Raw genomic sequence first — 12,990 nt, forward strand, 5'->3', positions numbered from 1 at the left:
TATATATCTCACTTTAAAAAGAACTAACCTTATAGCTTCCATCAGAATTTTAAAAGAAAAAATCTCTCAGGTAAACCAAGTTAAATCCTTTTGTTGATACTTCTCAAAACATGCTTCTTATTGGATCAAGATTCTTTAAACATGCATGTGTAGCTTTTCGAAATCATTATCAAATATACTTTTGAAAAGTTTTTAGCTAATTGTAGAAAAAGCAGGAGAAGCATATTTCCTTAGGGAAGAGGGGAAAAAAAAACCCAAGAAATTTACACCAGATTTTTTTTCTTCTCAGCTCTGGTTTTGCAATTAGTGCAAAAAAGAATATGTTTTAAGAATTAAATATATTTGGAAGGAAGAGATAAGTCTCCTTTCCAAACCAGTGAAAGGAGAGGCAGGGAAAATGGAAAGTAATCTTCCAGTCAAAAAAAATTGCAGCAGTGAGTGTGTCTCTTGGGTGCTCACTTAAGTCCCTTCTGCTGAGCTTTTACTGGTACCCCAAGGTGAGATTGTCATGGTAGTCATAAAGACGGCTTGTCAGCATTTCTTGTCCCAACTCAAATTTAAATAAGTCAGTAAGGACGGATTCCAGGTGGATTTTTGGGATGCTAAATGCTACTAAAATGAACGCAAGTACGCTCTTGGAGTTCCTCATACATTGTAGTAACTCTTCAGAGAATGAAAATTCTTGACGAGTTGCTGCACAAAGAGTTTGTTCCGTAGGTGGTGGTGTGCCTATTGAATTCCATATTGCTGTTAAATATATATATATATTTAATATGTTCTGCTGTTTAGATGCCCAACCTACAGAATCTGAAAAGGAAATTTATAATCAGGTGAATGTAGTGTTAAAGGATGCAGAAGGAATACTGGAAGACTTGCAGTCATATAGAGGAGCTGGCCATGAAATACGAGAGGTGAGCTAGAGCGTTACGATTGCGCACAACCTGTGGATGTTCACTGTCTGATCCTAACCAAATACTGCTGGATTTTAACTTCGCTTGCAGGAGCTGTTTTGGCAGAGCATGTTGTCTATTAAAATTGCTGTCTTGAATTTCTGCTCTGGAATGTTCCTTTTTAACAGTGAAACAGGTGCCGCTTGTTTCAGTAATGTTAATGTACACATGCAACAGCACATGATGCTTCTCCAACTTTTTATGGAATTGTCACTGTTGATTTTTCTTCATATTCCCATGTAAGCTCCTCTTGAGTTAGTGGCGAATTTGGAAAGAGCGTGGCGTGACTACAGTGCAATACTGAATAGTGTCGACATCTTTTTGTACACTAATTGGAGAAATCTGATGTGTGGTAATCCCAGCACAAAAGGCATCTCATTTTCGATCCCTTTTAATTGGCTTTTATTTACTAAAGTAGATGTTTGGATCAGAAGTGAGGTTTCTGTACAGCATGTCACTCCATTTTTTCTTTAAGAAAGGGTGGAATATACACTCTCAACCCTTTCCCCTTCTTCCTCAGATGCAGCAGTGAGGGCTGCTTTGCTCGTAAACTGAGAGGTCACTCAGTGTAACATACTCTTAGGAAATACTATTAGTTCGGAGGAGTCCCGACTCACTCCAGAGGAATTTCAAGATACTCATAGCCGTTCAGCTTTAATTAAAGTACCATGGTATTTCCTCTCTGTTGAATTCATAAGGTAGGCTTAAGAAGGGTAACTGTGTTACGTGAAACCCTGAGGAAGGGAGGTAGCGTGCTTGTTCTTCACGGAAGGAGCTGGTTCAGGGAGAAGCTATAAGATGGAGCAGGAACGTGTGTCAGCACAGAAGCCTGCGGCTCCCGTGGAGAAAGAAGAGACACTCCTGAAAGGAGTTCGACATCGCAGGAAGGAAACTTTCTAGAGACCAGAGAGGAGTGTGCTGCAGCTCACAGCCCGGGGTTCACTGAAACAGGTTTTGGAATCAAGGACTTGACCATGAAGATGTAGCAGGAGAGCTACAAGCACTTTTATTTCTGTTTTCTAAGTACTTTTGAGTTGCTTAGTAGTCTAGTTTCTATCTTAAAAACCTGGATAGATTGAATTTAAGACTTTTCTGTCTGGGAGGCTTCCTGTAGAGAGAAGGTCTGTACATGTATACCTCAAAGCTCTGCTAGATACACCACGTCTTAGTGGTGCTTTATGTTGGTTGTGCTTAAAGTTTCCAACTGTAGTTTGCCAACAGCAAACTTGTTTAGTTATGTCAGAAATTTTGGTGCGACATACCAACAGTACGATGACGCTGCGATCACTAAATTTTTTTTTAAGATACCCTGGTAAAGTTACTGATTTTAATTAAATAGACCTAGCTGTGTAATTTCTCTTGAGTAGGTTTATTTTTAACAATTTCTTTATATTCTATCAAAGTTGTTTTACTGCTCAGGATACTTAGTTTCAACACAGATATATGGAGCTTTTTGGAGCAGACATGGGTTAGGTACAGGCTTGTTTCTGACATGGAAACTTCTCGGTAGGTAGAATTTTTAATTACTAGCTCTTCAATTGCCCTGCAGAGTTTTTTACTTTTTTTTTCAGTAGTGTGTGATTTTTTTCCTTAATCTACTTTCCTTCCTCTTTTTTTTTTCTAATTTAAGGCAATACAGCATCCCAATGATGAGAAGCTGCAAGAGAAGGCATGGGGTGCAGTTGTTCCACTAGTAGGCAAACTAAAGAAATTCTATGAATTTTCTCAAAGACTAGGTAAGTGGAATGATATTAACTTGGGGGTTTTGTCTTTTACTAGTACATTTGGCATCTTCAGATGTGATCACATCTAGGTCAAATCTTTTTTAGTAGATGAAATCTTCTATTGCATAAATTCCTGCCATACAGTGGTCTGGATCTTATTTTTGTCTGTGTGCTGCCTTCCTGCATGTGAAAGCAAGCTTGCTTTAGCAGATACCTGGTTAAAGAGAGAGAGAGAACAGAAGCAACTTGTCATCCTTTTTTTCTGCCCCTTTAGTAGCTCTGGGAAGCAGCTGATTGTTTTGAAAATTAGTAGACTAAGTAATCAGAAATGGCTTCTGTTAATGTTTGTGATAGAATCACTTTTAAGTACTCTTAAGTATTACTCCCTTCCAGACACCACAAATAGTTGGTTCTGTGGAAATGCCTGATCTTGGCTGATGCACGTGCAGTACTTAGGATGGTGCTTCATGCCTCTTACAAAACCAATTTGACTGATGTTGTGTCTAAGTAAGCTGAGAAAACCTATTAGACTTGATTTGTTTTTTCACAAGCTGCCTGTTGTTACCTCACTTTTGTAGACAGAGTTACTAGCATAGCTCATGAAAAAACAAGCTCCAAAAATTGAAGCTTTCTGCAGGCAAGTTCTGCTTTGTTAAAGAGATGAGGTGAGCCAGAAATTGAATTATAACTTTATCTTAAAACCAAATAAAGCATGACTGCTGTTGCTGAGCATGTACCTCTTCAATTCTGTATTATCTTAAAGGCTGCACTCTGCTTACAGGTTATTTAAAAAGTTTTACACAGATGTTGCAGAAAAAGCTTGAATAAAATTTTATGAGATGCTTTTTGATGGCTGTCAGTGCTGATTAGACCTAGTCTTTAGAGCAGTTTGTAAGTAAATACAGTAACAGTGACACACAGAAGCAATTCATCAAGCCCTTTATTATTAATTACCCTGTATTTTGGCAGATGTATGTTTTAAGTCTCGCACACAGAGTATCAGTCTATAGAGATACAAGAGGCAGGTGCAGCTGTACGTTGCAAAATGCTCTCCTCTCATTTAAGAGGCAGGACTGCGAGGTCTGCTGGGAGCCCTGACAAGCACTCCGTATTCACCAACGCAACACCTGGAGCGAGAGCAGGCTCTTGCTAAGCAGTTTGCAGAAATTCTTCACTTTACGCTCCGATTTGATGAGCTCAAGGTAAGAGCTTGTAGTTCTGTAAGCATGGAGGCTAGCAAAAGGAAAACAAGTCTATTTACTGAAGCAGCCTGGGTTGTGTTCTGTTCTAGAGTAGAGCATGCAGGAGATACTCACATAACTACCACGCTCGGCTCGTTCGCATGACCTAGAGTTAGATGAAACTGGGAAGCAGATGAAATATCATATTAGCTTTAGGCAGTTGTTACATTTCAGTTCACGTTAATCATCTTTCTTTATCTGAATTTGACGTATCTCTTGGGGTATTGCTGCGGCTGCTTTTAGCACGTGTGTACCCATAGTCTGGCTATTTTCTTGCTAATGTGCAAAGAACTAAGCTGAAGTTTTTTTAATTTATTAATTTGCTGGTCTGATCCTTGGAGACGAACTAGACAAGCCATATTTTTTTTCAGCCTACTAATTTCAAGCTCCCTTTTAGGAGACTACTGCTTTTCTTATTCTTCCTAGATCTTGTTCTGAAAAATGCGAGAGTTTAACCAGAAGGCTTTATGTCCTACAGATCACTTCCCAACATCACAGGTCTTTTTAATTCAGAAGGCTGAATATTTTATTGTTCTTAATATCGTATTTTATGAAAAGTTGTTCTTACTTTTTTCTTCAATTTCTCACAACTCTTTGCTTCTGTGTCTATGCAGATGACAAATCCTGCTATACAGAATGACTTCAGCTACTATAGAAGAACTCTGAGCCGTATGAGGATTAACAATGTCCCAGTAGGTAACCCTTGGATGGGATGAAACGTAACCTTTTACTACCGCCTGTCTTTTTCATGTACAGAAAAACGAAATTCTTTTTTTTTTTCTTCTGTGTTGTAGGCAGAGGGAGAAAATGAAGTAAATAACGAGTTGGCAAACAGAATGTCTTTATTTTACGCTGAAGCAACGCCAATGTTGAAAACCTTAAGTGATGCTACAACAAAGTTTGTGTCAGAGGTAAAGAGTGTAAATTTTTCGCTTGGGTAGTGTATTTCAGAATGCTGCAGGGCCACTTGTAATTTTGGAACACAAAGCTCTTGTGCCAGGCTTTATCTGGTGTCTAGAAATCAAACTTGTTTTTTGGAGCCTCAAGGAAAACGAAACATCTTTCTCAGGTGCCGAAGAGGTTGGAGTAAGTTCAGCTAACCACCTGGTGGATGTGTCGCAAAAGGCTACTGGAGGGCATCACGGCCCTGGGAGCGATCTCTTTCCTCACGGAGGGAGGGAGGGAGGTGGGAGAGGTAATTCTACTCACTGCATTTTGGTGAGGGTTTAGAGCAGAAATTTCAGAAACTTGAAACAACTTGATTCTCTGCACTTGATAAAGGGAAGAGAACTGAAATGTAGCTTCCTTTTCTCCTTCAAGACACTTTCTTTCTGTGTGTAAAGTATACTTACGTGGTTGTGGAAGAGGGAGGAACCAGAAATAGAAAAGTATTCATTTTGATGTTTTGACACATCCCTATTTTTCCTTAACTACTTAAATATGTATTATTGGTAAAATCTAGTCACTGCAACTATAGTGCTTGTCTTTTGATAACTGTGATGATTTTTCTTAAATGGCATCATCACAGTTATCAAAAGACAAGCATTCTACTATGAGTAAAAAGTAATTACACATTACATGATTAATACAAAGATACATGTCTTTCAGGTTTTTTCCCCACGTTCTGCTTTACACTGGAAATGCCTTGAGGAAAATGCCCTCTTATCTTACATTTCTTTGAGGTCTTTGTCTGCAACAAACTTAAGTCTTACTTTTGCAGCAGAGAGCTATAAAAATTTCTGTTTTCAAAGAGCTACCCAGCTGACCATAGTTGTGTTGATGTTTTTAATTCCTCCACATTCCCATGCTAGTAGATCACCAATTTGATTTAGGTTTTGTCCTATGATGTCTCACAATGATTGAACTGGAAACTATTTATCTTCTTCTGCAGAATAAAAATTTACCCATAGAGAATACTACAGACTGCTTAAGCACCATGGCTAGTGTGTGCCGGGTCATGCTGGAAACCCCGTGAGTATGAGCAGTGCTTGTGTTGGGCATGAATCATCTCTGCGTTTTAGACATGGCTTGTGCTGCGTAAGGTGAAAGAAAAGTAATTAGGGTAATTAGGAGCTGTGGTGTTTCCTTCTTAGCAGCTTAGTTGTTTACCTTGACGTGAAGCTAACGTGTCTCGTTTTGCTAGCCGTGCAAATCACGCAGCCTGCTTTTCTGAACATATTAATATTTAAAAATAGAATGGCTGTGAAACGTAGACAACCTCTTGGCACTCTTTATAAATGGCTTTCTCATGTATAATTCAGGAAAATATACTATTTGAGCATGATTGCCTAAGGCCTGCTGAAAGAGAGGCTGTGGGCAATGCGTTGGATGGTCCCTCCTTGCAAGTTGGCTTGGCTAATGTAAAAATTACAGCACCGCTGCCTGGGGAATTACCAGAGGACTTTTGGGATTGAAGGCAGTAAATTTGAGAGGCACTGGGAGTATGAACAAGAAGTAAAACTGAACTTTGGGGTTCTATCTGTGGTTAGTTGTTTTTTTCCTGCATTCTAAATAGTTTCCCACTGGTAAAATTAATCAGGCATGAGATACATCTTATTTAAAATAATTTCTGTCCAAATACCGCAGTACATTTGTTCTGAAGCACATTAAGAGCTCCAAACATTTATATTCTCACCCTGCTTAGGAATGGTTGGTCCCATTCAAGAAAGTAGTTAAGTGTTGATCATTAAGCTTGCCCTTTTTTTACTTTTCATTTTCTTTTCTTCCTGTGCCAGAAGTTTGGGTTGTAGGTATTTTGAAGGGTGGTTTAGAAAAGGGTAGGAAGCAGTGAAAGCAGAATTAGTGTGTATTACTTTAAACTTTTCTCCAGAACTGCCCTGCCAATTAAAAACAAAAAAAAAATCAAAAAAACTCAAACCAATGAAACAAAAAAACCACCACAAACAAAAACAACAAATACCTGAAATAGTGTAGCGGCAGGGCACTATTGTAGGTTTGACAGCCTTTGATAGTCTCCAGATAACCCTTTCTAAGCAGTGGTCCAACTTGTAGGGAATTATTATTGGGGGAAAAAAAAGAAAAACTCTTAAAAGTTTATGAGGCTGGTGGGTTTTAGAGTTTTGGTTTGGTTCTGTGAGGATTTATAGTAGTTTTTTCTTGCTTTAGTCTTATTTCAGGCATAACTAGTATGTACACTTATATTTGAGAGATAGTAATCTCTGTTCTTAAATTACAGTGAATATAGAAGCAGATTTACAAATGAGGAAACAGTATCATTCTGTCTGAGGGTAATGGTGGGTGTCATCATACTCTACGACCATGTGCATCCGGTGGGCGCTTTTGCCAAAACTTCAAAAATTGATGTAAGTTTATTGTTAATAAATAATCTTTTATTATATATTTACTTTAAATTGCACCTAGGTTGCTTTTCTGTCCTCCAGGTTGTAGGAGCAGATGCCCACTTGGGTTTGATGTTAAATGGATGATGGTAGCTGTTAGCAAACCCTACAGAAGTGGTGAGAAGAACAAACTAGGCCTTCAGATACATAAAAAAATCTGTTTTGATGGAATTCGGGTAGTGCCTTGAAATATTTGTCAGCAGTGGTTGTGTTGAAGGATCCAAATCGGAATGACTGGACATAATGATGGCATCTGCCTCGTTCCTTGCTGTCTGGTAGAAAGCTGGGTTCGTCTTCAGCCGATCTTGACGTCTTTAAGTTCTTGCTGTTGTTTGATTGTGTGATCTAAATGCCGTTACTTTGCGCTGATTCGTGCTTGTTTCAAATGGACTGTGATCCCATTGTATTAGCTACAGATTGTCACTGTTTCGCTGGCTGAATGTAGTAATTCAAAATGGGTTTATGATGAACGAAGATTTTTGTTTATAGTTTCTTTTTCTACAGTCGGTAAAGCAGAGCTTGACATGGAGGTTGTGTTGTCTAGAGACACGCAGATTTTCAAGTGGCTAAGCTGTTTCATCGTAGCAAAATGAAATACTGACAACTTAATTTCTTATATCCAGAAAATGTACTACTGCAATTTTAAAATACTTATTTTTGCTCTCTGACAAACTGAATATAAAATACTCCCCTATTTTAAGGTATTAACATGAAAAACTTTTTTTTTTACCTCCTAGATGAAAGGATGCATCAAAGTTCTTAAAGACCAGCCTCCTAACAGTGTAGAAGGCCTTCTAAATGCTCTCAGGTACTCATATTTGGAATATTTTCATGTGAATTTTCGTAAGTTGTACAGGAGCTTTCCTTCAGCAGAGAGATAGTCAGTGTTACAGTTAAAAGGTGAATGTGGTTATTGCAGGCTTTTTTCCAGTGTATGGAGACGGGAGTGCACGAAGAAGCTACTGTGTTTTAAAAGCTAGTTTGTAAACTTGAGTTGTTCGTTCTAAGATAGCTTTTTGCGCATTTTCCCTGCGTGCAGGCTATGAACGAATCTGCAGAGGTAAGCGTGATGGACTAGATGTTGTACCTGAAGTTGGGTACACACTGAACGCTAACTAGGAGTTTACTGCGATCACGTCTGCTGACTGAACTACCAGACAGGCACGTGAGCAGCTGCAGCCTGTGTACTCTCACCGGGGCCAGCTTTCTCAAGAACTGGCTGGATTAGTTTGCACCGGCCGTATTCTCACCTCTGTGTGTTTTGCCCATGTTGTAGTGATATTATTTGTTAGGAGCAGAGTATTAGTGTCATGTGATTGGTTTTATGTTTCACAGATAATAGCTTCGGACACACAAGGCAGTTAGATTTTTTGGTATCTAACTAGAAGTTGTTCCTCTTTCACAAAGCGTTTGTAGGGAGGTACTTAAGGCAAGAGTCTCGATGTTTTTGCTGTAAGATAGATGAGACAAGAAGTTGCCACGTGATTTGGAGAGGTAAAGAAGAAATAGTTCTGTATAGAAACCTAAAAACTGCTAATTTGGTTCGTAAATCTGCATCTGCAGTCGTTCATGTTCATGTGAGTGTCCAGCATCAGAGGAGTGGCAAGCTGTGCCAGAATGTGATAGGCTTCATTCTTGTCCTTAATTGAAAAAACGTTGTATCACTTTGGTTAAGTTGGGTATCGTTACTCATACTCTCACTTTGAAATGTGGAAGCTTTAGTTTGTCTTGCCTGAAACTGTGCCATTGTACTTTGTTTTTATTACCTGTAGTGAAACTCTTTATTTTCATTTGCCCTCTTTTTTTTGTGTGTTAAGATATGATCAGAAGTGAAATAATGTGGTATTGTAAGTGGTTTCACTTCAAGTGTTTTCAGGTTATTAGCTAAAGAAAAAAAACATAAAAATCTGGGCGTAACTTGAGACTTCGTGACACCGTTTTGTTGTTCACCTCTGAACCTCCTGAACATAATTGGTCTTTGAGATGGTGATCAGTAGAAACACAAGCTTCTAGGGGCAGAAATGCTATATTATCGTTTACGTTTTGACCAATTTATTGTGATTGCAGCTGCAAACAAACACTGATCTTTACCAGTACCCATTTTTCCTCATCATGGTTCACGCTGTGAAAGCCCATGGAAAGCGTGGTTCAGGTTCTCACTTGGTTGTGCATTGTTTTGTGTTAGTCACCTAAATTCAGTCTGTGCTGCCATGCTGACCTCTCGCCACAGCAACCTATTTCGTGCCTATGTAACTTTAATAGTGCTGTTTTCATATGTTTGATTGCTTGTTTGGGTAGGATATGTAAATCTATTCTAAGTAACATTTGGAATTGTTAGGAGGAGATGCGAAGGTGAGCTGTTACATCATGTGTGATGAAAGCAGATGCAAGATGATGTCACGAGTAATTAAGTCCTAAATCTTTAATTCTGGGGGAATGTTAGAAGTTTTTGTGTTTTCTCAAGGCATAGATAATGTGTCTTAAAAGCAGGTGAAAGGTGGTGTGGATTTTGAATGGATGTCAGCTCTTCATAATTTGAGATTCACATAAATAATTGCAGTCATATTCAGCTTTTTCACATAGGCAGAATACCAAAAACTTTTCAAGACTTTAGAAAACCATTGGCCTCTTGTTTGTAGAAAGTATAAATTGCGAAGAAGCACAGAAATCTGCATTGATATTCCTGTCTGAAACAAAAAGTCATTGTGTATTCTTCAAGTGAACAACTAAAATATCACTGCAGTTGTGGGTAACAATAACAGTGCTAATTTAACAGGTTAAATAACAGAATAAGATTTTACTTGCTTTTTAGATTACAGTTAGAGAAGGAAGATCAGGAAAATAAATCATACAAAGAAGCTAGGTCTGAGGATGTACAGTACTTTCTTTTAAAATAACAGATGACTAATTTTTTTTTTAGTGGTTTAAAAATGTGCTAATGCCCTAGAGAATTTTGAAGGGAAGAGGCTGGAAAACACATCTGTATATACTCTTTGGTTTTAGCTAACAGGAAATTAGGCCGAAAAGGAAGTAAATCCATTTTTGCTGAGGGATCTTAGGGAGGTTTGGTGCCTGGGAGTTGTGAAGAAGCTGAGTTTTATCTGCAGGTGTTTCCTGTGGGCAAAGACCTCAGAGTTGGCCTTACTGATAATTGCTTATCAGCAGAGGTGACAGGAGTTTGCTCTGAAACGGCCTGTGAGCACGGAACCCAACATCCAGCTGAGGCTTCTTTTTTACTCGCCTCAGTGCAAGGCTGCTGGGTTATAGTTCTGGTGGATAGTGGCATGTTCTGATCAGAAGGTCTCGTTTATGTACTTGGTAACCGTGGAGTTGGGGGTGATCAGTGGGTTTTAACTCTGGTTGAGCCATAAACAAAGAAATTCCGTATTCGTTAAGCCAAATGAAAATAGCATCTGTGTCTTTCTCAACTTGGTTTTTGTTTCTGTGTTTAGGTACACAACAAAGCATTTGAATGATGAGACTACCTCCAAGCAAATTAAATCCATGTTGCAATAACAATTACCTGGAATTCGCACCTGCTGTAGACAGACAGTATTCTGCAATGACTGAGATGCACAGATATTTTTTTTTTAGTGATTGCAACTACTATCTTGTTCATTCTCGCTCTTTATTTTCTCTCTTCCTGTTTACCCTTTTTTTTTTTAATCACTTTCTTGTTCTTAAGTAAGCTCAGACTTCTTTTCTGTGCCAAATCAATGAAAATTATCAATTCTGGAAAGTATTTCTGCTTTTCAGAATAGCCATTCTAAGTGGCAGCTAATTATGCGTTGCATTTGGATTTCTCTGTACTGGGGAAAGATTTGTGACTTGAACTAAATATTTTTAAACTTGTGGTTTTTTCTTTTTTTGAAAAACTAATATTTAATATTGCTTCTTCTGCATGGCAAGACTGCCTTCTTCTGCTATTTAAAAATCCCTTGATGACTTCATTTTCTATTGCAGCTTATTTTCATGTGCAACCATGAGGAAACTAAAAGCAGATTTGTTTAAATTAACTGTGTTTGTACAAAATGGTACCCAACACAAAGGTTTTTTTAAATGAGTAAAAACTGTTTTGTTTAAAAGTTACGTTTGCATTTTGACTCATTTTTGTAAGGATGTATGTTGTATGTTTAACCTTTAATAACTAACGTTAAACTGTGGTGTGTGCGTAGCAAAATTACGTATGCATGTTCATGTCAAAGGATTGGCTGTGGATAAAATAATAAAATCAGCTTTCATTTTTCTAAGTGTGGCTTGATTTACAAGTATTTTGAGTGAGATGTCTTCGTGCTCTTTGGATTTTTACAAAAAAATAAATTTATAAATTTTATATAGTGAAAACTCTGCTGTTTCATTACCAGTAACCACTAGTCTAACCCACTGATGTAAGCGTGTTTCAGGGCTCTTGCTCTCCTCTCTGTGCTGCTTCCCTGGCACCAGAACTGGTGCTCGTACAGGGTTTGGAGGGGAGAAGCTTGTCCAATCCTCAGAGATCGTGGTGGACGTTGCTGAAGAACCTGCCTGGTGGCTTCCCGTGTTTGTGTCTCTGTACAGATGCCAGAAATGACATTCTAGACTCGGCTGCCAGTTTGGCTCTTCCCATACCGATGGTGGGGAGATTAACTTCCCTCTCTCTGTACTGGTGTAGAGTCTTGCGGATCTAGATGTTTTGGACTGTGTAAAATCTGAATAATCTTAGCGTACTAAGTGATGTTTCCTGTTTAGCTGGCATTTTATTGCAACAAGTGGTAAGCTTTGGCAGGTTGGGGAGAGGAAGAATTGAAGGGGAAAACAAAAATTGAGAATTACTAGAATGAACATGGGAAATGGCACGTTTTAAAGTAAGTTGTCAACATTCTGGAAAGAAGATTTGAAACCTGCAGGCAAGCGTGAACACCCTCAGCTTTATTTACTGGACAAATAATGTTTTGTAACTTGACGTGGCACGCCAGCTCCAAATACGACGTACCTGTGTGACCGTGCTGGGTTTCTCTTGGACGCTCATTCTGCACCGTCAGGAAATACTCTCCTTTTTACCTTTTGTTTGGTTTTGAAATTAAGAGATTGCAAAATTTTAAATTATGACACTTGAGGAAGAGTGTAAAGAGGTACGAGTGTGTATTGCTGATACCTGAACAACCTTCTCTGTTAGACAGGGTAACCCTTTTTTTTTTTTTCCCCCCTGCCGAAGATACTTAGCAGAGGTCAACAGAGAAAGCAAACCATTTGCTGTGCTGTCTGAAAGAATAAAATACTCTTGCTTTAACATAATACTGCTCTCTAGTCCTTTGGGCAGCATTGCAGTTGAATTCAGCTGAAAATGGACAAACCTTGATTTTTATTTTTTTTTTCCTCAGAAAAGAAAAACATAAGTCCAGAGTTGTATGACTGCTACAAACTGTATACAACCAACCTTTCTGCATCTCTCTGGAAGGGAAACTCATCAAGAGTTTGTTACCCCTAAAAAAAAAATTTCATTATCTCGGCCTTGTTACTGAATACAGTTATCAAGTAATAATCGCAGGAGGAGCAAATGATACTCCTGTCCAGTGTTATTTTTTGGAAGTAAAGCTTTCTAAAGGAAACCTAATGTAGAGAATAGCTTTCAAACACAGCTTGGGTATTTGACAGTTTTTATTTCTGATCTCATTAGAAAACGCTTTGAAACAGTAAATTCTGTGCAGGTGCCGTTGTGGAAGAAGTAGCTGTATAG

General features: G+C 38.5%; 1 protein-coding gene across 1 annotated transcript; it reads left to right on the forward strand.

The window, feature by feature from the left end:
* Positions 1-789: 789 nt before the first annotated feature.
* FAM49B (family with sequence similarity 49, member B) lies at positions 790-11,525 on the forward strand (the record flags this gene model as incomplete). The annotated part of the gene is made up of 9 exons (XM_009865374.1): positions 790-911; positions 2,581-2,686; positions 3,740-3,876; positions 4,530-4,607; positions 4,710-4,826; positions 5,807-5,886; positions 7,112-7,238; positions 8,012-8,082; positions 10,727-11,525. Coding segments are annotated over 9 exons (902 nt in total), but the record flags the coding sequence as incomplete, so codon positions are not given.
* Between the last annotated feature and the right edge of the window lie 1,465 nt (positions 11,526-12,990).

Source organism: Apaloderma vittatum, unplaced genomic scaffold (genome assembly GCF_000703405.1).
Source record: "Apaloderma vittatum isolate BGI_N311 unplaced genomic scaffold, ASM70340v1 scaffold7710, whole genome shotgun sequence".
NCBI classification, from domain to species: domain Eukaryota; kingdom Metazoa; phylum Chordata; class Aves; order Trogoniformes; family Trogonidae; genus Apaloderma; species Apaloderma vittatum.